This window comes from Poecilia latipinna, unplaced genomic scaffold (genome assembly GCF_001443285.1).
Source record: "Poecilia latipinna isolate Pla-1442-1.1 unplaced genomic scaffold, P_latipinna-1.0 Scaffold25, whole genome shotgun sequence".
Classification (NCBI taxonomy): domain Eukaryota; kingdom Metazoa; phylum Chordata; class Actinopteri; order Cyprinodontiformes; family Poeciliidae; genus Poecilia; species Poecilia latipinna.
Window position 1 is genome coordinate 777290 of NW_015112641.1, and position 25181 is coordinate 802470.

The window sequence follows — 25181 nt, forward strand, 5'->3', positions numbered from 1 at the left end:
TTTTGGCTAAGATCAGTGTGTAGTTTCTGTTCTTATCAGTTTAATATCTGATATGTCTCCACTTGGGGACTGTATATTAAATTGATTTTTGAAGCAGGGAGATGGAATAAGGGCTTGCTCTGTCTGCTCCACGCATCATCCTGGTATTGCAGTATTTCCAGGAATGGTGCACTTTCCTGTCTTTGTAAAAGAATAAATGCTTTTCAGCAGGCATTCAAAATGTAAATGTAACTCTAGTTTCAGAGATCAAATGTTCAACTAGTTCTGTGGAAGATGTGCTGCGAAAGCATGCATGGAGAGAGAAGCAGTAAGAGCTGCAGTTTGGTCTCATGTCCGCTAGAGGCTGCTGCAGCAGTTGTTACAAATCTCCTCGTCAAAACATAACTTTTCTTAACTGAGAAATGTTGTCCTTTTAGTTTGATGTGGCTTATTTAAATTAATTTACCACTGCCGTACCACATGGAATGCTATTAATCACCAATATACCACCTTATTTTGTATTTTTGAAACAGGGGTGCATCATCCTGGTATTGCTGAATTTCCAGGAAGTTTGCACTTTCCTATATTTCTGAAAAACTATTATCCGTATTGATTAATGGTGCATTAAATGCTACTTACATCTCATTTTAAAGAACATTGTGGAGATTTTATGATGTAACCTAAAAGTGTTAAAGAAAACATTTTCACAAAATATGTACTTTATTTTTGGATTAAGGGGTAACACTAACATCAAAACGGTGATATTGTTTATTCCTTTTCAAAAATGCCATTTGCAATGGTTTTAAAACAGCACTTATTTACTCTGAGCTGAAAATGTTTGAAAACCTAACAAAATACTTTTTCAATTTGCGTGGAGGAGCAGTAAGAGCTGCAGTTTAGGGTCACGTCCACTAGAGGCTGCTGCAGCTGTTGTTATAAATCTGTCTCGTCAAAAACCTAACTTTTCTAACCTAACAACTTCTTTATGCTGCATTGAATGAACAAGAAGTGTATAGATATATGCACTAGAATCACATTATGTAAATTATGTGTTTATATTTACAACAACTCCAAAAGAAATGGTCTGTTATCATTCTCGGCTATTAGTTTTGGAGTAAAAGGACTAGAAATAAACAAATGGTTGTTACTATCATTGATTGTTTTCAGCTTCATGTGACTTGTTTATTATCACTTCTGTACAACATAAAATGTTGTTAATTCACGTTTTACAGAGTACCTATAGGTAGTAAGGTCTACAAAATAATGCAGTTTTGGAACCGTGAGTTAAAGTGAGGCCAGTCAGAATGACTTGTTTTCCTCGCCAGTTATGTGGCATCGCTTCTCGGCCTTTTGGCTAAGATCAGTGTGTAGTGTCTGTTCTTATCAGTTTTATATCTGATATGTATCCACTTGGGGACTGTATATTAAATTGATTTTTGAAGCAGGGAGATGGAATAAGGGCTTGCTCTGTCCGCTCCATGCATCATCCTGGTATTGCAGTATTTCCAGGAATGGTGCACTTTCCTGTCTTTGTAAAAGAATAATTCAAAAAAAGGTATTAGGAACATGAATATAACTATTTTTAGAGATCACAATTTCAAGATGTTCTGTTAAAAGGATGTATGGAGAAAGAAGCAGTGAGAGCTGCTATTATGTCCACTAGAGGCTGCTGTAGCAGTTATAAATCTGTCCTGCCAAAAATGTAATTTTTCTAAACTTAAAATCTTCTAGTAGAGTGTTTTTCAACCTTTTTTGAGCGTATGTACACTGTTTTAATTGAAAAAATCACAAGGCACACCACCAACCAAAAATGTAAACAAAGATTAAATTAATAGTCATTCTTATCAAAGTGTCTTGAATAGGAATCAAATAAACACAAAAATTTATTTGTATCATATTTTACATTTCTTATTTCAAATTGCATTTAACATGTCCACTTCAAAAATACACCTGAACAGTGCCACAACACTCATGTGGCACTAATTCTCGTTTTAATGTAAAATGCTCTGTACCTACTGCCATGTAGTGATAAGAAAATTACATGATTACACCAGTAGTCACTACTACAGCAGACACTCAAAGATGGCGTTATCTGCAGATCATTAATTTTCCAAAAATCTTTTAAGATCAATTACCGTTTTTTCTGGACTATGAGCACACCATACTATAAACCGTACCGTCAAATTATCTCCCCTGGAAACTTACATATATCAGCCGCACCGGGCTACAGGCCGCTGGTATCTCTGCTGCTCTCGGTTTCCCATAGAGACCCAGCAGAGGGTAGCAGAAGGCTGCGTCCTAACAACTGCTGGATATATTAAGGACGCAGTTCTCCGTCTCCAAATCCAGTTTTGTTCACACCGAGCTTAAGTGCAGCGGCTCTATTTCCCTCCCGTACTGCCAGATCTCTACTCCTCAACTAAGAAGCTGCATCACATGAGTTTGAAAGCATTTCTCCGTCGTGCCTGCTGCTTGTTCCAAATGAAAATTAGCGCGCTCTTCTTTGATTTCCAATTTTGACTCCCAATGATTCACTTTTTGCTAAAGAGCCCCCTGGTGGTTGAAGAAAAATCCACAGAAAAGCCACATGTTCAAAGTGTAAGAAAGAAGTAGCAGCTTATAGTCCGGAAAATACTGCACCTGACGATCACTCACGGTACACACTGGTTGAAAAACACTGTTCTAATAGGACTACTTCAGTATTTTTTTACTCAAGCAATTAGCAGCAAATTACTCAAACAGTATGTAACTATTTGATAAAATGGTACTACAGTTCATATTGTGTGTGTTAGAACGACAAGGTAAAACAGTGGCAGTATGTTGATTTCCAAATAGTACGGCAGGCTCAGCAGGTTAATCTTTATTTAAAACAAACTTGTTAATTTAGTGAAGTAACTAGACTCAGGCGAATTTACTGTAACTGCTTCAGCAAAAGTAAATTAACTCAGTTTTATTCAGATATTTTCAGGGAGACATCTGTATATAATTTTGAGTGGACATAATTCTGAAAAGTTCTGCTGCTTCTCGTCATGAAGGACGTGATGAGCTTCCATTGGCTGCAGTTACATGTAATCGCCAGGAGGGGGATGTCACCACTCCTGTTTATTCCACACCAGAATATTGTGCGTTTTATTTACGTTTCTTCCAAATGTTTATGTTGTGGCTGCATGGTAAAATTTCTATATTAAAAACCTATTAGTCTTATAAAATAAAACTGAATTATGTTTAATTTACCACAATCATTCAAAGAAATGCCAAAAATGATTAGAAACTCTTCAAATGTGGTGAGTTTGGTGATAATGCCATTTATTGAGATGAACAGAAAATAAATACAACATGCCATTTGCTTTTTCAGTGCAAATAAAAATGCAAGAGGTTTGCTCATTTCTTCTGAAAAAGTTACAAAGTTTTGTTTTTTTCTCCTCAAATATTTCAACACACAAGACATCAATGTAAACATGCTTTTATGTGAAAATACAAATTTGTTTTGATTCTACACTTTTTGCTTTTGTACGCAAGTATAAAAATAAAACTCGGGTCATGACACAATCAAACAGCTGATGCATTGCACTGGTTAAGCATCACATTTCAACATGTAAAACTATGTCTAATTACAATTTCTCTTTTTTATACATGTGCTATAAAACTGTGCCGAGTTGTCTATGCTACTCCAAATGTGGGATTTTCAAAGTTCCCAGCCTGGTCTTCAGGAATGTCGTTCTCAGCGAAATCTTCTGGGTCGAGGTCCGCCTCGAACATCCGCTGCAACAACGCGTCCACTGTCCGGTATCCTGCAAGATAATAAAACAATCCGCTGGATAACAAGGACAGAAAGACACTCAACAAAACCATTTTTCTGTCTACTCAAAGCTCTTCAGTCACATAAACATGGGCACATAGTAAATTAGTGGATAGGATGACACTGTAATCTAGGTATTATTTATGTGCTATAAAATTGCACCATCAAGTAATTCAGTTGTCATGAAAATGCTACATATATAAATAATACGACTTAATAAATTCAACTTAGATATTCAACGCCTATGAAATTGGGTCTCTGTCTCTAACATCTCCTGCTCTTTCAGAAACTCCCAAAAATATCAAGGCATTTCACGCTTCTTCCAACAAACCATGGATGAATCAGATGCTGCAAAGCTGAAGAACACCAACCTTTCAAAAGTAGAAAGGATCAAAACTCATTAAAAAGTAATTCTGCTTTGTAAACTTACTTTTGGAAGCAACTTTAAACAGGAGCGAAGGCAGGTTTGCTGTAGGTGACTGCCCAGATCCTAAATCGTTGTCAATGGTTTCCATGGCGTTGACCAAATTGTCCTCCAGTTTTTCCCTGTTGAAACGGTAAAGATATGAAAGCACAACTAGGCAGAAACGAATCAGTCGCATACAGCCCTCCCACCCTCACCCTGAACAAAAGTAATCTGCAGAGTGTGCACAATAAATCACAATCCCATAATCCAGTGATACAGGTAAAACAAAAAGCCTCCTTCATGGCTTCAGTGTTATGTAGAAATCACGCTAGCATACTAAGACCAAGGTGACATTACTGTGCCACGGTGAGCTCCAGTTCCTCAATTTTCCTCTCCAGAGATGTTTGCAGATCACCTTTACCCACAGAGTACTCCACAAAGAACGCCTCGAGAACAAACGCCACAAAGATACTGAAAAAGAAGAGAGCGAGACATGCTTAAGATACAAAGTACTCAGGAGACAAAACAGATACGCAAGAATGTGTTTTAGTGTAAATTGCAGGACTAAAAAGGACAAATTATAGCATCAGAATAAACTGAAACATTTAGAGTTTGCTGAATTATCAATAATCTGATAAATTTGGATTTAAAAATATATGGCGTTTCTTTTTTTTCTTGTATGATTCAGTAAAGTGATGATTTCCACTCTGTGGCACCGACTACAATAAATCTCCCTGTATGCTGATGATAAACTGTTTTACTTTGTGTAAATATGGCATTGTTCATCTCTATATCTGCTCTAACAGAAATCCACAAAGCAATTTGATCTAAATAGAGTTAAATTTCATTTGAATCATCTACATTACGGAATTATTCGACCCACTCTGTAAATTTGAGTTACTGGAATAATTCAAAACTGTTCAGGTGTTTGCAAATAACATGTGATAAACAAAACTAATATTGGGAGAATTTAAAAGTCAACACTAATTCTAACTTTCACCGACTACAGAAGCATCAAATTTAATAAACCTTGAATAAAATTTGTTGCAAAACCACCAATTTGCAATCAAAAGTTTTAGTTTCATGACAGCACACCTCAAATAGATAGAATGCTGATATTGTAATGCTGAATTGCATTCTAAAAATTAGTAAGTAAATTTAACTAATAGTTGAGGTTGTGGGACACTTGAGTTTTTACATCGTCTCCCAGTAATCAACACTTGGTGTTACTCTTTGGTAATAACACCACATGTTACTGCCTACATTGGCCAACATTAATTTTAGTAACTGTGTTCAGACATGAAAATTATTTGTTTTTGTTGCTGGAGACAATGTGGAAGAGTAGGATTGGTAACATCTGGTCATACTTGATGATGATGATCACAACCATGACGTGGAAGAGGACGAAGAAGATCAGGGCCGATTTATGAGTGACGGTGGCAAATCCGGTGCCGAGCAGTGGGATCGGATTAAGGAATGAAAATGGATTTAAATATGATATCTAAATTCCAGATAATTGAAGTATTTTCTAGTAAAAAGTGAGGGAAAACCCTGCAGGCAGCACTGATTGTGTAAAGGATATCGTGCCATTGGTTGACAACAGTGAGCTCCAACAGCAGGATGAAGGAGGAAACCACATTATTGAAATTATTTTTGCAGTAGCTGAGTTGTGCAAACGTGCTGCCTTTCAGTAACGGATTTCCGCAGTATGCCTTCTCTGGGTTGGTGATGTCTTCATAGAACTTCACTTTGTTTTTGAACAACTCCATCCCCACCATGGCAAAGACGTAATACACCACCTGAGGAAAAAAAAAAAAAAAAACAGCTTAAAGCCTCATGTTCAAACATTTAATTTAGCCTAAAATGTCTTTAATAACAACACATTAGTTTCAAATAGTTAGATCAGGACTTTATTAATTATAAACTGTTTTAACTTTGGAGAACAATGAGTTTTTATGGTATTGACCCTTTGCAACTACATCACTTAGTCATTCGAGGCGCCATGATGGACGTCAGAAGTGAGGGACGGGAGTTTTGAACACAGCACTGAAATGATTTTCCAAACTTGTTTTTGCCAGTTTATTCATGGCTTCTTCTACTTTCAGTCGAGCTAATTTGTCTGCGAATGTAACACCTGGTTGGGGCTCATAGACGGCGATATTTACAAAACAGCTAGCTTAGAAGCCGACCCGTACCTCCTCCCTCCTGATGTGTTGATCAAATTACCGACTTTTATTGAATTCACACCACATGATTTATATCACTATGTCATAAGCGATGTCCCCCACCCCCCATCCCCAACACCGGAGCAGCATTAAAAACGTACAAAAGATGAAATGCTAAGAAGTTTTATCCATACATGCTAGGCTACATGACGGTGCGGCACCGTCTCCATGGTTACCAACGTGTAAACGCACCTTCTCCATAAAGCAATATTTGATATCTTTCTAATCATACTTACTTATAAAGTATATCAACGTTAGTGTTCGCTGCAAATCCGTGATTACACCGAAGGATGACAGTCATTATTATCAACAGCTGCTGCTAGTCGTTATGGTTAACGGCTGCTATATCTTTCCTTATTAAAAGTCAGAAAATAAAGACAAGTTTGGTTTCTATCCTTGTCTGTTTAATGCAGCCGACCGCGCAGCATCCTGTAACCATTTTTAAAGTGAAATCAACTAAATAAAAGCGAAATTAGGTTACAGATGAAATGTCTGTTTTTAGACTAGCTTTAAAGGAGCGCATTGGCTGTTTTGACCTCCGTCATGGCGGAGTGGGCGGAGTTCTGGTGACGTCACATTTACAGAACCAATGGTTTTCTTCCATCCCATGGAGTAATTTTTGTTTACTGCTAAACAGAAGCAAACATATTAAGCTATGTTTAAAAGTAAATAAAATTTTACGTTTTTTTTTTATATCAGAATCAAAATTAACTTTACTGACCAACATTGTGTTCACAAATAAGGAATCCGACTTTGATTTTCAAGCTTCCATAGTGTACAATGAAAGTATAAATGCATAGATTTAGGAGAAATAAGGTACAGCACATGCACATCTTTGCAGTCATTTTTTGTTATAAAAAAGAAAAAGGAATTTTTGTGACAGTGGAAAAATGCTTATTTTGTTCCACAAAGCAGCTGACAACTTAGGATGTAATGTTCATTGGAGAAACAGCCTGGGGAAAAATAATTAGTGTCTGGTGGCTGGTTTTGAAAATAGCACTCTGTAGACCCCCTGCATCCTAGACACAATTTAGACCTTTAACTTTAGGTTCCCCATACGGAGATGTAGCTATATGAAAATAACATGGTGTTGAGAAAATTACTTTTAGAAAGGCTGCAGGTAATTTGAAGTTGGAGCTTTTTCCAGATTTTTATCCAGGCATCGACAGACTGCAGGAGGCATGAAAGTGAATTTAACTGCTACTTACGAGAATGAGCTGTCCAAATGTAAGAATCGCAGGACCAATTCTTATCAGTGTGTTGATGATCGCACGAAACCTAAAAACATGTACATTTCTTTGTTAGCTTAGCCGGATGAATGGGCACAGACATCAACTCAGATGGTAAATTGACAACACAAAGTGAGGTGATCAATTGTTGGGCAAAACAGCAAAGGATGTTGTAGAGATCAAACTATAAACTACTCCGAGTTTTATTCTGATTTTACCGTCTGAGTTTCCACCATGAGGAAAAGTGTGGAAGAGACGCCAACAGAAAAGGGATTGTACGTTTATCTGACTTTTATTGAACACAGTGGACTTGATCATTGGCTGATTGGTATGTATAAATAAATGATCCACAACCAGATAAAGATTCATGAGTGAGAATGTAAGACATTTAAAACCTCTTGATGCTGTCCACCACCCGGATCAACCTGAGGACTCGCAGGATGAAGACAATGTCCAGAACCTGCCGGCTGGTGTATCCGCCCGCTGCATCAGAACAGAACTTATTGTACTTACATTTATGAGATCATGAAAGATGTTTCCTCTTTAGTGTGGTATATATATCCTGTGTTGTGCCATCATAGCTCATCAATCATTTGTTAAAAGGTAAATTGTTTTTATAAACAGTGAAAAACTTTATATCGCATCAGGCAGCGATATAAAGAGCAGCAGCAACAGCAAATGAGTTGGAATAGCAGATTTTTATTGTGTTTTTTTAATCATAAGAACCTAATGGTGTCAGAAGGGACTTTTAAGATCCACTATAGGAACTTTAAAAGTGTTTTTAGTATGCAAAGCAGCTAAAAAGAGACTGAATTATGCATTTCTTTAAAAAAAAAAAAAAATCAGTAGAAATAAAAATTTGTCATAATGCCCATGACTTCAGTTTTTTTTAACAACCAAGAGTTCACAGTTGAATAAAAACCCAACAAGTGAAACAACCATTTGTGTCAGCAGAAATAAAAATCTGTTTTTGTAACTAAAGCTTTTCTTGTTTCAAGCACCACATTAAAGATAAACTCAGTTGAATATATTAGAAGAAAAAGCAGCTCTTACATGATTTTAAGGCAGAGTTGACGATTGTGGCAATAAGAGCAGCAACGACGACGATGGTGTCAAACCTGGAGAGAAAAAGCCGTTTTCAGTTGGCAGATATTGATATGCCGAGCTACAGAAACACAACGAGAATGTATTAAGAGAACTGGACAGAGAACATCACTAAGACATGTAAATAACTTATTTTACAACCATTTTTTTCTCCAGCAGGGACTTTACAATGTGAAAAAAACAAAAAGAGTTTTTTTTGTTAGGTGTCCAACTTTTACACAAATGGGTGAATTTTTTACACTCTCCTACTGAAACTGTGTTCTCCATCCACTTCTTATAATCCATTCAAAGCATCTAAACTCCCCATTGCAAACGTCTATGGTGGGAGGCAACTGCATTTCTGCTCAGCAGGGCTGCAGGCAACTGAATAAGATATGATGAAACTAAAAGAAAATACTTGGAGCAGCTGCAGCAAGAAAGGTGTAAAGCAGTGGTGTCTAACATCGTTCTTAAATGGGCCACAACAAAATTACACGAGGCCAAAAAAATTAGTAAAACCACAAAATAATTACAGTATTTTATTTCCCACTTAATAATAGCTCTTTAAAAATGCTTGCTGTGCTAAGTAAGGTTTAATAAATTATGTAAAAGCAACTTTGGGTTCTCTAAAGTCTGTTTCTAAGTAGAAATGAGTTGATAAATGTCGATATTTTTACAATGAATTTAAAGAAAAAGCAAAAAAATACACTTGTTCAAAGACAATTACTTTGTGTTAATATTTTAATTAGTGAGTAATAATTTTGCTTTAGAGAAAAAAGTCATCTCAACCCAATAGTTACTTTATTAAATGCACCAGCACATCACAGATGGTACAAATACCTATATTTATGATGAACCTAATAATTACAATTTATTGTACTTATTACAATAAGTGCTCATTATTATTGTAATAATTACAATAATAATACTCATTAGACAGACTGGTCTGTTGTATTCATTACATACTGAAAAGTGAAGTTTGCTATAATTCACTCTAAACAAAAAGAAAAGTACAATATAATCAATAATGTCAAAAACATTTCAGAATATTACTTATACCATAAAATGGCAGGATATAGAAACCAAATGAAGCATTCGTATGACCCTGGCTGTGATTCTGGTTGTTTTTATCGGTTTATTTTTGGTTTTTTGGTCATAGAATGCATCTTCCTCCACAGAAGATCTTTGGTAATCTCTTTGCTTTTCCTGTTGTCTGTCTTTGTTGATTCTGACCCGAAGAGTCAGCAGAATCTGAATGTTTTTCTATCCAACGTCCGTCTCTTTAAAATGGACCAGCGTCCAGCAGAACATTGTTCTCTTTGTTCTTAAGTCTTTGTTTTCAGTCGTTAGTCATTTTTAACTGAAGATTAATTTTAAATATTTGCATATGATTATAGGACCCGAGCCGTTCAACCAGGCATAAGATGTGGGAATTATATCTTCACTAAATTATGTACCCAGTGGAACTGAGAGGAAACTTGATATCCTTAGTCACCAAAACTGAAAAATTAAAACTTAAAAAAAAAAAAAAAAACATTGCACAGTTCCAAACGACAGACTTATAAAGTAAAAATACACCATTTTATATGAATTTCCTCAAACTGGTGTGTACTGGTTCAGTTCACTTTGTTGTAAAAAATTAATATAAATTTTGGAGATGAATACTGAAACTATCCAATCTCATGTATAAATAATTAAATTAGTTTATTATTATTAATTATTATTGTTAGGTGAACATTGTTCAGTTTGGTTTCTTACATCCAGCTGGGTCTGGTGAAAGACACTCAAAGATCTTCTCTGAAAAAGAGTGCATTCTCGAAACTAAAAACCAACAAACCAGAAAAACAACCAAAATGCTTCGGCGCTGTAGTAATATAGCAGGCTGTTTGCATTCACTTTTACAAATATACACGGAGAGAAGTCTGAAAGTAAAAAAAAAACAAAAAACAGTAATAATCCCCTTTGTTTCATGAAGCAACTCTGAAGTTTTTACTTTCAGACTTTCTGGCCGCAAACTGAGCCTTCATGACTCAGAAGCTGCTTTGCTCCCAAACGAGTAAAAATTCTGCTTAAAGCATCAAAGAGCTGCTCCAAGCGCTTCTGGATGCGCGATGCGAAAAGCAGCCGATGATAAGAGCGGAGATGTGACATACCTGGTGCTTATAATCTGGGATGTGGACAAGCTGTGTGAAATGGATGCAACACGGCTAATTGATTATGACATTTTTAAAAATCAAACGAAAAGATAAATAGTTTTGCTGCTTTGATAAAACAAACTTAAAGCAACCAGACATTGTTTGGGTTCTTCTCCACCCAAACACCGACCCGTCTGTTAATGAAATGTCACTTTGTGATATTTAGCATCAACTGGATAAAAACTAACAGAAATGAAAGCAGTCACATAGCTTCATATTTCACCTCAATGGGGTAAAAATCAATAAATAAGCGATTTTTCTAAAATGAAATATGTGGGATTATTTACTGAACCAGCAAAAAACAGACAAGTTTGTTGAATAAAATAAATAAAATCTAAGGAAAAAGCAGAACCATTTTTCTCATAAGCAGGCATGAGTTAGTCACAGTTATGGTTTCATAACTGCTGAATTTTTACCATTTAAACCATTAAATAGTTTAAAATATATTTTAATGTGGTGCTTCAAAAGAGAGCGAGTGTCTCTGGGCATAAGGAATCTCTGCTCCTCCCCCGCCTGTTGCTGAAAGAAAGCCGTTACATTTCTTATTGCTAAAAAAAATTGTTTTTTTGAGGAAACATTTTAGGTAAAAAACAAAAACGTGAACAGTGATGTGGAAACTAAAACTGCACCGCTTATCCAAGTTGTTAGCTTTCGCAGGCTTCCTCTGTTTAAAAACTAAATAAATACATGACATTAATCACCAAAATATTTTAAGCAGCAGCAGGAATAATAGATTTTTGTCTAAATATATGACTATTTTGTCATTTTTTTTTTACCTTTAACTGCATAGAAAGTCAGCAGAGGTCAACAAGAATATCTTTTTATTGTTTGTGCAGTAAACAACAAAAACAGCAGTAGGAGAGAATAAAGAATGAAACTTTAAGTGCAGGTGGTGTTCATTAAAAACTCGTTCTCACCAGTTCCAGAAGCTGTGTTTGGAGAAGAAGGCTCTGGGCTCAAACACGTAGAGTTTCAACAGGATCTCCAGAACGTAGAGCGCCAGAAAAACCCACTCCGAGTTGGAGATCAGCGGATTCTCCTCATCCAGGCCGATAAACACGGCATTCACCAGGATGATCAGGTCGAAGGTGATGACAAAGCCCCTGTAGTTAAAAAAATAATGCAGTCAATATTCTGCTTGTTTCTGTTTTTCTTGTGTGATAAGTGGCCGTACGGAGAGCTCACCGGTGTTGGACCACTCTGCAGACCAAGCGGCTCGGCTTCGACTCGTACAAACTGGGGATCAGACTCTGAAGTGGGTGCGGTCTCGACTTCAGCGTAATCACTTCGATGTTCAGAAGATCGGCCAGCTGGACAAAAGCCACCTTACCTAACCATCAACAACCCGGAAAAAAGGGAGAGGATAAAACAATTTAAGGTTTAATTACTACAAAACCAAATTCCATCTGTAATATTTGCATAACTTCTGTCAACAAGAAGAATCCATCTGGATATTTAAGCAATATTCTCACATTTTGGGGACCAACATGCATTTATCTTTGCATCAGACTTCTTATTAACAAAACCAGTCATGCACTGTTTGTATCAACACAAGATTGGCGTCGTATACAGCGTATGACAACCATGTAATTTTAAAACAAACGCAGTTAAAAACTATTCAACTTGTGCAGAAATTCAAGACAAATGCAGACAGAGGTTTGAGAATATGGATGAACCGATAATTTGAGATGTTATCAGTATCCATTGACTATACTGCTGTGATAACAATAGTAACCAATATTATATAAATTTCCCTATTCTTTCGACATCGTGATAAAACAACCACACTGCTGACGTTGCTTCTTTGCTTCGGTTAAACACCCAACAATCCCTCCGCATCATTATCACGTCACATGATCACACAAATACAACCTGAGTGAGGTGCTGGTGGAGCAAAAATCACCTTAGACAGATTTAACCGAAACATCAGTCTAATAAGGACTGGGCAGCAAGTTGGGGGTCAGTGCATTTATTCATGCGTGTTTATAAAAAAATCAACACAGAAGGAAAGGAAGAGAAAGATGAGGGAAAGAATACAGTATTTAAAAAAGTTTGAAAGGAGTCGATTATGCAAAGTTCACATTTTGGATGTCTTTGTATTTCCATTTGAGTCTCTAGTGCTTCTAAAACCAACCTAAGTATTTAAAAAAAAAAGAAAAAAAAAAAGAAAAAGCTGTTTGTTTTCTTTACAAACCCCAAAAAACATTTGGGGTCTGGAAAATGAGCCATTTCAAAAATCTCTCAAATCTAACATTACAAATCAGCAGGCGCTGCCCTTCACCTAGCAAGCTCAGCTGAACCCAGCCTGTTACCTAGCAACTCCATCAAGCTCAGCCCGTTACCTAGCAACCCAAGCAGGTCAGCCGGTTTTATCTCTGTATGTGCTGTACAACGGCTGCTGGAACTGTTTTGTTGTTGACTTGGCATTCAGAAACCATTTGTTGGCTGTGCAGGACACCCTGATTGTGCTTTTCAAAGATGTACAGTTGCATCGTTGCACATCTGTTTGCAACCATTTTCATGTGAGTGTAAAAGTTGCCAGAAGCAGCTTATTGGGATTTAAAGTGACAAGACCCCATAAAACAGCTCATTCTGAAAGGAGCTCAAAAAAGGAAGAACTGACAGGATTAAAATTTCATTAAGAACGATTTTGAACAAAAATTTAATGAACATATTCCATAGAAATATCCTAACCTCTTCAAGGAAGCACAACAGGTGATCTTTAAGGACAGGAATCGATATCTGCTGCAGTAACTTTGCCTTGTTTCTCACAGTAAAGGTCTTTATCGCGGGTTCTCTCTGATTGCGACAGACGATGAGCTGGCAGTTTGTGCATTTCTCACTCTGAGCGACCACAAACAGCCGCTTCGACCTCAGAGCCAGATGTTTTATCAAAAAATTCAAAACAACAAAAGACTTTGGTCAAGACAGTCAATAATTGCATCTTGTGTAACCTGCAGTACGCCAATTAAAAAATGAAGTAGTGCAATAGCTTTCATTAGACAGTAGAAGAAGACAAAATAAAAAACTCTTGATAAAAGTTTGACTAATTCTAACCCAAGATAATAAAAGGTCCGACATTTCTCTGAAACAGGTGTTATGTTCATGTTAGTTTATTTTATGTTCCAATGACAAGCGAGTAGATTAGTGTGGTTGACTTGTAAAAGTAATAAAAAGGGTAAAAAACTAAATTACATTAGTTTAGTCTAATAACAACCAGCCTTATTATATATATAGCTTTAACTATATATAAACTTCTCATTATTTCCTACATGATACACTAAGAACCAGTTTCTTTTTGAATTTGATTTATTAACAGATAAGAGCTTTTTAATGAGAACCATAAATTCACATATCAACATGACAAGTTAAATATGCCACATGCAGTAAAATCTTAGGCCTGAAGGCAGACCATGTTTTCACTGCAACTGGCCAATTACATTGATTTTATTATTACAAAATAAAACAAATGTGTCCGTCTGAAACTGCTTGTTCCGTTTGGACGAACTGATCTAAGCAGAACTGGATGATCAAGCAGTTTGACTTCCTGTATGTGGAGGAACGGTGTGAAGAAAATGAGTGAGCAAACCTTCGCTGTGAGGAGAAGACGGAGCTGCATCATGACCAGAGGAGGGCAGAGAGCCAAAACATTTACTCAACCAAGAGCAGCTCTACTTCAGTACATTTTCACTCAAGAGTAAAAAGTAGTCATCCAAGAAATTACTCGAGTGGAAAAGTATTTGGTAAAGTCTACTCAAGTACTGAGTAATTGATCAAAACATTAATCATTTAATATTTAAAAAGTACAACAGACCAAAACATACAATTATGTAGAAATGTTGGCATCTTAAAGAGCAAAATTAAAATAATTTGTATGAATAACATAATTGCAAAATAAGTGAGGTCAGTTGAAGTCCAGATTGAAAACGCATCTATTTTCCCTGACATTCAACACCAGTTAAAATAAAAGGAGGAAAAAATTATAACTTAATTCATTCGAGTTTTTTGAGAAATTGCTGCAACTGAAACCAAGCATGTCTTGGTTTCTAATCATATTATTATTTCTTTTGTATTTTACTTCCCATTTTATTTATTTATAGTCAAACTTTCATTGCTTTATTATTTATGTCTATTATGATGCAATTATTGTGAAGCACTTTGGCCAACTAAAGTCGTTTTAAAAATGCTTTATAAATAAACTTTAACTTGGCCTCAAGTTACTCAGAGTATCCAGAAAATTTACTCAAGTAGTAATACTTCATTATAAAATTACTCAAGTAAAAGTAAAAATACTCCTAAAGGTAAATGTTGTCCAAAAGATTCCTCAAGTAACTAACTAGTTACTCTGATCATAACTGGCATCATTTTTTTAAAGGTATTAATACGTTTATTTCAGATAAATATAATTTATATTGGTTGGGCCCAAGCAGTGACGGTCTCATCTGTTTAACATTGAGTTTATTTCTGTAAAAGTTCCATGTTTCGGTGTTGATGAACGCGCAGTTCGGCCCGGTTCCTGACCCACCTATGAAGCCTTGGTTGCTGTCGTCGCAGACTTTCCACAGCAGCTCTCTGTGGGCGCTGCTGATGTCGGGTCGTGCCTGTTGGACCAGCTTGTTCCAGTTTTCATGGCTCACCACAGGCGGGCCGCCTTCTTCCCTCTGCTCCTGCAGGACGCCGAACGCTCGCGCCATTTTGTGCCGTTTGGCCCTCACCAGCTGCCGTATCTCCTCCTGTTTTAAGGCAAAACAGAAAAGTGGGGACTTGGACTTTTAAATGTTGCTTCATACATGGAAAACATTTTTATTTTCCATGTTTGATCTCATTGTGGTTCTATGCTTAAATGAACCACAGAATATTTAATTTTTTGTTGGTTTTTATTAGTTTACAATTCAAACATTACAAAGGGATAAAAAAGCTAACAAAACAAGAATTTATACAACTGTGACAGTACTAGTTCTAGAAAAATGTACTTGTGTTGTAAAAAAAACATTTCTACATCAGTCAGTCTATACCTTGAGGTGTTTTTTGTAGTTGTTGAACACAACAGCCAGGAAGACGGACATGAAGATGTACGTGTTGACGAGGATGTACAAGATGAAGAACAGGGCGAAAATAGAGTTGGCGTTGTATGCAGGCATCCTGCAAACGAGAAGCAGACGGCATTTATTGCAAATAATTACATGTTTGCAAGAAACGGTCAAAAATGCAAAGTCACAGTTCAGTTCCTTCCTTCTGTGTATCTCAGAAGGCAGAAACAGTTCATGTGGTTTTAGTGTCACAGTTTTATAAATTGCAGTAGAACTTTTTGCCCAATACAAAGACCATAGTTGGGTAGTAGCTAGTTACATTTACTCAATTACATTCACTTTAGTAACATACTTTTAGGAGTATTTTTACTACACTGCACTTTTTACTTGAGTCGTTTTATTTATTCTCTTGAGAAATTTCTTTGGATTTTCTACCCACTGAATGAAGAACAAAGACGTTTTAACCAAAAAATTCCCCAGACACAACCCTGCAGATTTTAACGTTTCATGAGTTTTTTTTTTTATTTAAAGAAACTGATTTGTAAAAATTATCTTTTCCCAGATTTTGTTATTTTTTTGTTACTTATTTGAATTATTGTCATTTTTGCCTATAAAATACCAAAATTTCCTCTTAACTTTATATTTTGGTCCATCTGATGATGTAATTTTAACATATTAAATGTTTGATAATTTGATCAGTTACTCAGCACTTTTTATCAAATGTTTTACTCGAGTAATTTTTTGTACAGCCATTTTTTTTTACTTTCATTTGAGTAAAAATAGGTTGAATCAGTGATACTTTTACTTCAGTTCAATTTGTCAGTACAAGGACAAACAGAGAAGATGGATTGGTTGATTATTAGCTTGCTTTTTATTTAAACTTAAATTAATATCTTTTCTTCCAACAGAATTTAATAACTTTAAGAGTTTTGTCCTATAAAAAAATTAACAATAAAATAGTTTTGACAACACAAGTAAAACAGAAAACCTTGTAGATATTCAGACTCACAACTTGTGTTATGTTAGAACTATTTGAAAACAATAGACTTGATCTGTAAAAGTTTTTATAACTCAGCTTCAACTAAAGCTGAAGAGAACGAGCAGGATGTTTTATAGATGTGAACGGTTCCCTTACATGACGTCAGGACTGTTGGCTGTGGTGACGAGGACATACAGGTCAAAGACAATCTCCAGGTAGTTGGTGAAATACGAAGCTCCTTCTATGGTCTTCAGGCCTCTGCAGACAAAAAAAAACAAAAAACATTGAGTTTAAGGAAACGCTCTCCTAAATGTCACCAAGTAAAATTATTTCACGTCAGATCACAAATTGTTCCAAAACAGTAAAAACATGGAGAAATCTCTCATTTAATGATCAAGATCTGTTTTGGATCAGATGTAAAATATTTTTTTTATCTGAAAGAAACCAATATTGTAGTGGTGTGAAGACATCTTGTAATTTTTCACATCAAAGTAAAGTCAGTCTAACCGGGGAAACAAAAACAAAGCCTCGTTAGAGACCAAAAATGCATAAAAAGCCGTTTGTTTTTGCCCCTTTGAGATCCGCCTGACTATTTCTGGTGAATAAGTGTGAGCTCTTATTTTGAAGCTGCAGACTTTATCTTATATTTGTGTTTGGGTCTGGTTGGAAGTGGTTGAGTCCCCTAGTAAACACTGTTGATGAGGAAGCCTGAAAATGCTAAGTTAAATAAAGCCTCCTCCGCTTTTAACTCATGTAGAAATCATAACATTCTGGCTACTTGCTTGATAGAAAAAAAAAATGGTGACAGACAAAACACAAATGTTCTGTAAACGTCTACAAAACTGCGAAAGGTTAACTGCTGAAGTTAGCATCTGCTTCATATTAGCTCACTGATCTGCTCTGTACTCGATTTCCTCTAGTTCAGCAAACACAGTCCATGAGATGAATCAAACCTAAAGTCCCTCTTGGCATCTGTAAGCTACGGATTGCTGACCTCTGTGTGAAAACACACAAACGAAGACGGAGCCATCGTACCGTTTGCTCAGCAGCTTGAGGGCCATGAGGGAGAACATGAGGACACTGAATATGAAGAGGACGAAGACAGAGGAGACCTCAGGAAGAGCGTTCCGGATGCTCCTGAACGCTCTGCGGAGCTGAACGCAGAAACAAACATCGATCAATCAATCACGTTCATTTGTTCAGCACATTTCAGCAACCAGGCTGTTCAAAGTGCTTTACGTCAAGTTGTAGAACACAGTCAACGATTGTCAAGTGACAATCTGGTTCTGATTAATATTTCATTGATTATGTTTCAAAAGCAACTCTAAACAGCTGAGATTTTAGTCCAGATTTAAAGGAGCTCAGTGTTTCAGGCATTTTGCAGTTTTCTGGAAGTTTGTTGCAGATTTGTGGTGCATAGAAGCTAAATGCTGCTTCTCCATGTTTTTTTTCTGGTTCTGGGGATGCAGAGCAGAACCAGAACCAGAAGACCTGAGGGTTCTGGAAGGTTGCTATGACAACAGCAGATCTTTAATGTATTGTGGCGCCAAGCCGTTCAGCGATTCATAAAATAATAGCAGGATTTTAAAATCTTTTCTCTCAATGTAGTGAGCTTTAGAACTGGGTGATGTGCTCCAACTTCCTGGTTTTAGTCAGAACTCCAGCAGCAGCGTCTGGATCAGCTGCAGCTGCAGGATCGATTGGTTTTAGGCAGACCTGCGAGGAGACTAATGCAGTAATCAATGCAACATTTAGCGCAACAACTTATCACCCAGTAAAATTAAATTATAAATAGAGGGATTTCTCACTGATTTAATGGGAGTTTGAAAAATTAATTTGATCATGTTGCTGAATGTTTTTCTCCTGAAGCGGAGGCCAAAGCAGCGGCTGCCGATTGCTGCATTCAGGCCCTTACCTGCCGTCCTTCTGTGACGTTGATCAACAGGAGCGGGCGCAGCACTCGAGACCAGCGAACGCTGTAAAGGTTAGCAGCTTTCAGCGCTCCGTAGATGATCATGTCTATTAACGTGAGCTGGATGACACACAGAGGAACACATGCATTTATACAGAGACACATGACTGTAAGAGAAAGTTACAGTCGTATTCAATACATTTGAATTTCATACAATATGTTTTTTTCTTTGACGTAATATTCTAATTTTTAATGTCATTTTTTCCCATAAACTGTGCAGAAAATCTTCACATTTAACAGAAATAAACACTTTCAAACATCCGTCTGTGTGTGATTAACTTATATGACGTGATTCACCAAGTAATACATTTCCTAAAATTGATAGACTTTTCAATAATATCCTCATGAGCTAAATAATCTACAGATATTGTAGGTTTCATGCCGACTTCTAAATTAGTGTAGGAATCTTTTTATATACATTTAATCAGAATCAAAATATTCTATAATAAGTTCCACCATCTTAATTAATGGTCATGTGAATAGTTTTCAGTCCAGTTTATATGGAATAAATAAAATCTCATTAGAGGCCGACTTTTTAAGCCTTTGAGTTTAATGAAAATGATTTCCTGTCCTCTTATTTTGTAACCATAAGTTGGCTGATTAGATTGATTAAATCTAGAATAATGTGCTGAGGATGCGACTGAATTGAAGTAAAGTTCACTGATAGAGCTGAAACTAACGGTCATTTCAGTAATCCATTAATCAGGTAAAAATCGTCTCCTACAGATTTTTCATTCAATAATTTTTGTACTAAATGTATTAAAATATGCAAATAAATAATTCAATTCCTTTTTTTGTATAAGAAACTAAACATTGTACTGCCTAACATTGTAATAACACAACAAACAGATTAATCTGCAGCTAAAAAATACTTCTAGCATTAACATCTGGAAAAACCTATTAATATAGTGAAGGACAGATCTGTTAACCACTTTTTGGATTAACTGTTTAATAATTAAAGAGCAAAAGATGCTTAATAGGATATTTTCTTTACAAAATTTGAACCAAGTGAGGCTAAAACTGCCCTTTGAGGAATCTTGGGTAAAATGTATTTACAAAGTTGTTGTTTTTTCTTAAATGTAAAATGTAAACATTTTTTATCCAGTGTTGGTTTAATTATTGTTCTGCGTATGTTTTTCTTTCATCATGTGGCATTTTTCAGAGTCTGTACGCTCCAGTTAATCAATACTGAATTAGTTGATCATTTACAATTAATTGTTTCAGCTCTAAATGTCAGATCAAAACATCCTGAAATAAAGAACTTGTATTTTTTATGCCAACATCTGATCACCCTGCACAGGACAATGTTATCTGTAACCACAAAACCTGAAGGTTTAAACTGTGTCCCTGCTGAAACCTTTGGTCACCACTGGAACATTATGCTTTCAAAATAAACACATTGCATTATGCAAGAACTTTTAAACTGTCCCTGCTGTAAATTAAGTTGTTCAGCAGGAGTGCTTCATGCCGTTTTAGCGAGTAGTGAGGCTCAGAGCCACCAGGAAGCCTCTGCTGCTCCAAAGGCGCTGACTTGACAATATTTCTGGCTAAAGGCCGTTTCACAACAGCAGCCAGAACGTCTTCTCAGCACATTCAAGCCCTCCGAGTTCACAGACAGGAACTCTGCTCAGCACACTGCAACTATTTCACTCAAAAAACAAGGAAGAGTCCAAGAACCACCAGGATTCAATGTTTCCAGTTACTTGAACATGGTGTCATTTTGACAGCTTTCATCTGAGGAGCGTCTCTGAAGTTTCAAAACGCAACATCCAGACTTCCAATTTACTGCACTAAAGCAGATTTACTCGAGTGTTTTAAAGAGTCAGATGAAATCCTACCAAGAGGACGACGATGATGCAGATGTTCTTTGGGTCCTTCCAGAACTTTTCCCGGGGAATCACCTTGGCGTAGTGAACAAGCCGAATGGTGAAGACGAGCAGGCAGAGCAGCTCCACCAGCATGGTGGCCTGAAGGCAGCGCAGCACAACACAAACCCAGTGAAAACAACGTCTCACTTTTTTTAACCCGCCTTCCCTGCGGGTTAAACTCAAAATGTTAGCTTTGCAAAAATATTGTTAGAAAATTTCCAGGTGGTGGTGGTGGTTGTTGTTGTTTGAGACCAGATTATTTCATTTTATGAACTGTGTCTAAGGTTCGCACTGATTATGGGAAAAAATAAAAAAAAATTAAAAATCCTTCCAGTTTATTACCTAGATTGTATTTTGATATCTGTGGTTTGTAGTTGTTGCCGTTTTGCTGCCGTCTTGCCCAGATATCAATGAGACACGCCTGGTTAAATGAAGGTTACATTACACGCATCCAGAGCAGAACTTTTCAAAGGCAAACAAATGTCGAAAATGATTTATTGGGGTTTTATGTGAGAGCATGATACCACAAAGTAGTGGATATTTGTGAAAGTAAAAAGGTTTTAATTTTTCTATAAATCAAATAGAGATGCAACTAACGGTTATTTTAGTAATCGATTATTTGGATACAAAACGCGGCAAATTCTTCATTAATCCACCAAAACCTTTTTTTTTCTTTTTTACATAGTACTAGAAATACATTAAAATCAAAATAAATTATTTTTCTAAATGATAAAAAAAACATTTATTGTCTAAAATGCAACAGCAGCATTCCTTTAGCGTACGCTTGATCATTTGTAGCAAAGGATGCATCTGCAGCTAAAAAATACTTCAACATGAGAAAGTTCAGCCATTTCTGTTCAACATAATATTAATACAGTGTACAGCTGACCCGTTTTTTTTATTTTTTGGATTAACTGATTAATAATTGGACAGCAAAAGGTGCATAATAGAAGTTGTATATAAAAACTGGAAAGTAAATTGAACACTCAGCTGACTAGTTACAGGCTTCAGAATGAGTCTTTCTGAATACTAGACTGAGGTAAAACAGTAACTACTAATAAATCTCTGTATCCTAACAGGCTGAGATTTTAGTTTTTTTATTTGCTTCCCCAGTTAAAGTACAGGATTGCCCGTTTCTAATAAAACCATTGGAGTAAAGGTGTTTAAGAAATTAACAATCTTCTTCGTCATTTCAAAAACTATTGGACAAACTGCTTCCTGTTGATGCCTGAGGGAAATGTGACAGATCTGTGTTTATACGGTGTGGACTTTAGAGCTAATTAAGCTTTTTACAGAACTTGTTTTATGGGCGTTTCTTTTTTTAGTTCATAACTTCAACAAGGAAATCCCCCAACGTGAGGAGAACCATCTGCAACGCAACGTTTTACTCAGCATCCGTCAAATGCTCAACGTCGATGTTAAACAGTGAGACAATGTCTCAATCTGGCGCAAAGAAACTGAGCAAAATGGTTTTAAATCGTTCAAATCATTGTTTAAAATGGGTTTCAATTGAAATTCCATACTTCCCATGTATAGATATTTTTTTTTATATCATTATGGCTATTTGAGAACAAAACACTTGAGTTTTATCATCACTGTTTTTTTAATATACCACGAATTGTACTGGAGATTTCTTAGGATTAAGGAAAAGGAGGCATTTTCAGCTTTTTCTTTCGGAAAAAAACAGTTTAAAAACTGTGGGTCCAGTTTAGACCCAGAAAGGCTTAAAATAAACAACAAAAGACCTTCTTTGAATTTCCTGAATGGGTTTGAGGCTAAACTGACATGGATACAAACTAAAGTTTTGATTTTCCCAACCAAAGATTAACACCTTCTTGTGATACTCTAAATATAAATAACAGAATAAGAAATTGAAAGTCACGTTTTCCATCTCCAATTTTCACCTTTATATGCTTCTCCAGACTTTAAACATTATAGAAGCGATTGGGTCAAATAAAAGGAGCATGTAAAGGTATGACATAGACATCATGCTCTGTTAGCATTTTCTGTGCGTGTCCAGCAGAATCTGCCTTCGTACCCACGTGGGCAGAGAAACCAGAGCCGGTTCCTCAAAGATCGCCAGCGACAGATTGACCAGGATGAAGAAATACAGGAGAACCTTTAAGGCCCAGTGGTTGTAGAGGAGGTAGAGTCTGAAAGCACACAAAGCACAAAGACATTATAAACCTGTGATGAAGGAAGCACCACTAAATGTGAACTATAATGTTAACCTGGTGCAGTGCTCTTATTGCAACGACTGGAGTCAGGAGGAATCATGCAAACAAAATACAAAATATAAACAAAATCCCACAGTCTCCAAAAATCGTAAGATTTTTTAAAAGTTAAATGAGTCACAATTATCGTCTGTCAATATTGATAATTATTGATTCTTTTTTTTGCTTTAAATATCTGAAATACTGCAGATATCTACAGTTTCTTCTCAAGCTGTTGTACTCATTTTCTCCTTCCACTCCACGCCGTTGTTTTTTTTATTTTTAGGCAGGAATGAAACAAAGAGGCAAAACCTGAAACTGCTGCTGTGCAAGTTACTAGTTATGTTGTTGCTAGGTAACCAAAGAATGAGCTGTTGCTAGGGAAAAAGAGTGAGTGAGTGAGTAGAGGCCAACTGAGGTTGCGCAACTAAAGCCTTTCCTCTGCCTACATCTCCCAGAATGCTGTGCGGTTCTGAATCTGAGTTCAGTGAAATTATTGAACATTCTAATATGTTTTCTATTAATACTGATCACATGTATTGTGATATATATTATTGATTTATTGCCCAGACATATTGTAAGGATATTGCTTTCTAGAGGTGTGTGTGCTTCTCCTACTCTGTGTGACGTATAAAAGTCTGGACAAAGCCACAAGAGGTGAAACACAGTTTTGTAAACCAACAAAGCTAAGTGAACATTCTCCAATAAAGATGACTGCCTGGTTTCATTATTTCATACATGCTTTTATCCAAGATCAAGTGTTTGAGAACTTGATCTTGTTAAACATCCGATGGCCTCACCTGACAGCCGGGGGCGACGTATCAAAGTAGATGTTTCTGTTGTACTGGGCATCTGACACATAGATGGTAGCCAGGTCAAAATCCTGAAAATGCACAGAGCAGCTGTTAAAAAACAAAACTATTTTCTCACTTGTCTGCCTCAACCTCAAAAGACAGAAGCAGTTACTAAAAACACATGAAGACTGAGACTGTTCCAAATTCAATTTCCTGCTTGGCTCGAACCATCACCTGTAGATCCTGAGAGAGGAAGAACACTATATTAACCCCCCCCCGCCCCCCACAGCATCATGTACAATGCTGTCTGCATGAAACACTCCATACACTTCTGACCAATTACACAATACTTTGCATAGACCTGAACCTGGTGTGGACTTGATTTTCATCTCGTAACTACGTCAATGAGAGCAGACTGCGACTCTTTGGACATAAAACCCGAGCATATTCTCTGAGACCGTGCTGATTTCCTCCTCCTTCAACATCATTTATCCGGCATGTGAGGGCCAGACAATATGGCTGAAAAACATGTCATGATATAAGTGTTCCATATAAAGTCAATATCAATAATCACAGATTAGTTTTTTTGTTTTCAATATACAAAATACTTAAAAACTGGTGGTGTGATCTTTCTTTTGGCATATGGCATTGTTTTTTTGTTATTTTAAGCAGTTATGAGGCATGGCGGTGAAACCTTAAACTGTTGCCGTGCAAGTTACTCAACAGGTTGTTGCTAGGTAACTAAAGAATGAGTGAGTTGCTAGGTAACCAAAGAGTGAACGAGTCACTTGATGCCACCAACTTTGCTTGGCTGGTTGCGAGAGGTTCTCTCCGTCTACATCTCCCAGAATGCTGTGCAGTTCTGGATCAGAGTTCATGAATAGTTTAAATATTCTGTCAAACATATTATCCATTTATCCTGATCACATGTCTACTATCAGATGTATTGTTATTGATTTATTGTCCATACACGTAGATATAATCATACTCTGAATACGTCCCAACAATCTTGGCCTTACTTTTAAGAACTTTGTCTCCACCGCACACCTCACCACTGTCTTCCTGTCCTTGTATGCCACGCAGTGCCCTCAAGCATTTTTCTGCCAGCTTAACTTCCTCATACAGCACCACAGTTCCTCTCCACAAAAACGCAGCACTACTTATTCTGTACTTCTCCATCAGCACTGTCAAAGTAAGCATTAGATCTGTAGTTCACTCAACACTGCTACTAAACAGCCTCTCTCCATGATAAGATGATGTTTGTCATTTTTAAGCCCTCTGTTTGCATGTGGTACAGCTCTGCTAATGCATGTTGGTCCCCAAAACACACCCACATTCATCCCTTTACAATTAAGATAAAATGGTCCTAGAATTAATATCGGGCGATATTAGTCATTTTATAATATATT

The 25181-nt window shown here is 36.6% G+C and overlaps 1 protein-coding gene across 1 annotated transcript; it reads right to left on the reverse strand.

Moving 5' to 3' along the window:
• Positions 1 to 3263: 3263 nt before the first annotated feature.
• tpcn3 (two pore segment channel 3) lies at positions 3264 to 23861 on the reverse strand (the record flags this gene model as incomplete). The annotated part of the gene is made up of 18 exons (XM_015037520.1): positions 3264 to 3770; positions 4209 to 4324; positions 4542 to 4655; positions 5552 to 5642; positions 5767 to 5983; positions 7618 to 7687; positions 8034 to 8121; positions 8692 to 8756; positions 11834 to 12019; positions 12102 to 12246; positions 15442 to 15649; positions 15932 to 16058; positions 17082 to 17183; positions 17961 to 18079; positions 18841 to 18957; positions 20736 to 20864; positions 22804 to 22924; positions 23779 to 23861. Coding segments are annotated over 18 exons (2229 nt in total), but the record flags the coding sequence as incomplete, so codon positions are not given.
• Between the last annotated feature and the right edge of the window lie 1320 nt (positions 23862 to 25181).